General features: G+C 46.8%; 1 protein-coding gene across 1 annotated transcript in view; it reads right to left on the bottom strand.

The window, feature by feature from the left end:
- Positions 1 to 422: 422 nt before the first annotated feature.
- Positions 423 to 534, bottom strand: part of ACA1_378260 (uncharacterized protein) — a gene marked incomplete at both ends in the record, with an annotated part of 955 nt that continues 843 nt past the window's right edge. Inside the window, one exon of the mRNA XM_004337672.1 lies at positions 423 to 446. Coding sequence (XP_004337720.1) covers positions 423 to 446 — 24 coding nt within the window. The remainder of the gene's footprint in view (positions 447 to 534) is intronic.

Raw genomic sequence — 534 nt, 5'->3', positions numbered from 1 at the left:
CCTTTCCGTTTTGTTGTTTGCCATTGTCAATCGGGCGCCCTGTCATTCGTGAGCTTCCCCAAAAAAAAAGGAAGAAAAAACTTGAACTCATTTGAAATGAGAGTCCTATCATTTCCATTATTTATCAGAGAAATGGTGAGGCTATGTAGTTGGGTGCCTTGAATTGGTGGTTATTTAATGTACGCAGTGTGCTCTATGTCCACCCATGTGTGCACATGAAGCATGATATATGTGTCATCCAGCCACCTACTGGGCAGGTGGTGCACATGGGTGGACAGGCAGGAGGGTGGGTACACATGTGATGATAGCTGGTGTGGGCTGCCACTGCTGACCTGCCCACCTGCCACACCAAAATCACTGTCCTGCCCACCCACCCACCAGCCCCCTGCCCTCCACACCAAAATCAGCAGGTACAAATATAACTAAAGCACACCAAAGTTGCAAATCTTTACCCATAGATAAAAAATTGGCAAAAGACGAATTGGGTATCGTCAATCTTTTCTTTGCCTTGGGCTGTGTTCACAGTGTACATGG

This window comes from Acanthamoeba castellanii (assembly GCF_000313135.1).
Source record: "Acanthamoeba castellanii str. Neff unplaced genomic scaffold scf7180000084711, whole genome shotgun sequence".
Classification (NCBI taxonomy): Eukaryota; Discosea; order Longamoebia; family Acanthamoebidae; genus Acanthamoeba; species Acanthamoeba castellanii.
Note: the sequence above shows the minus strand (reverse complement) of the source record. Positions and strands in the feature narration are given on the sequence as shown.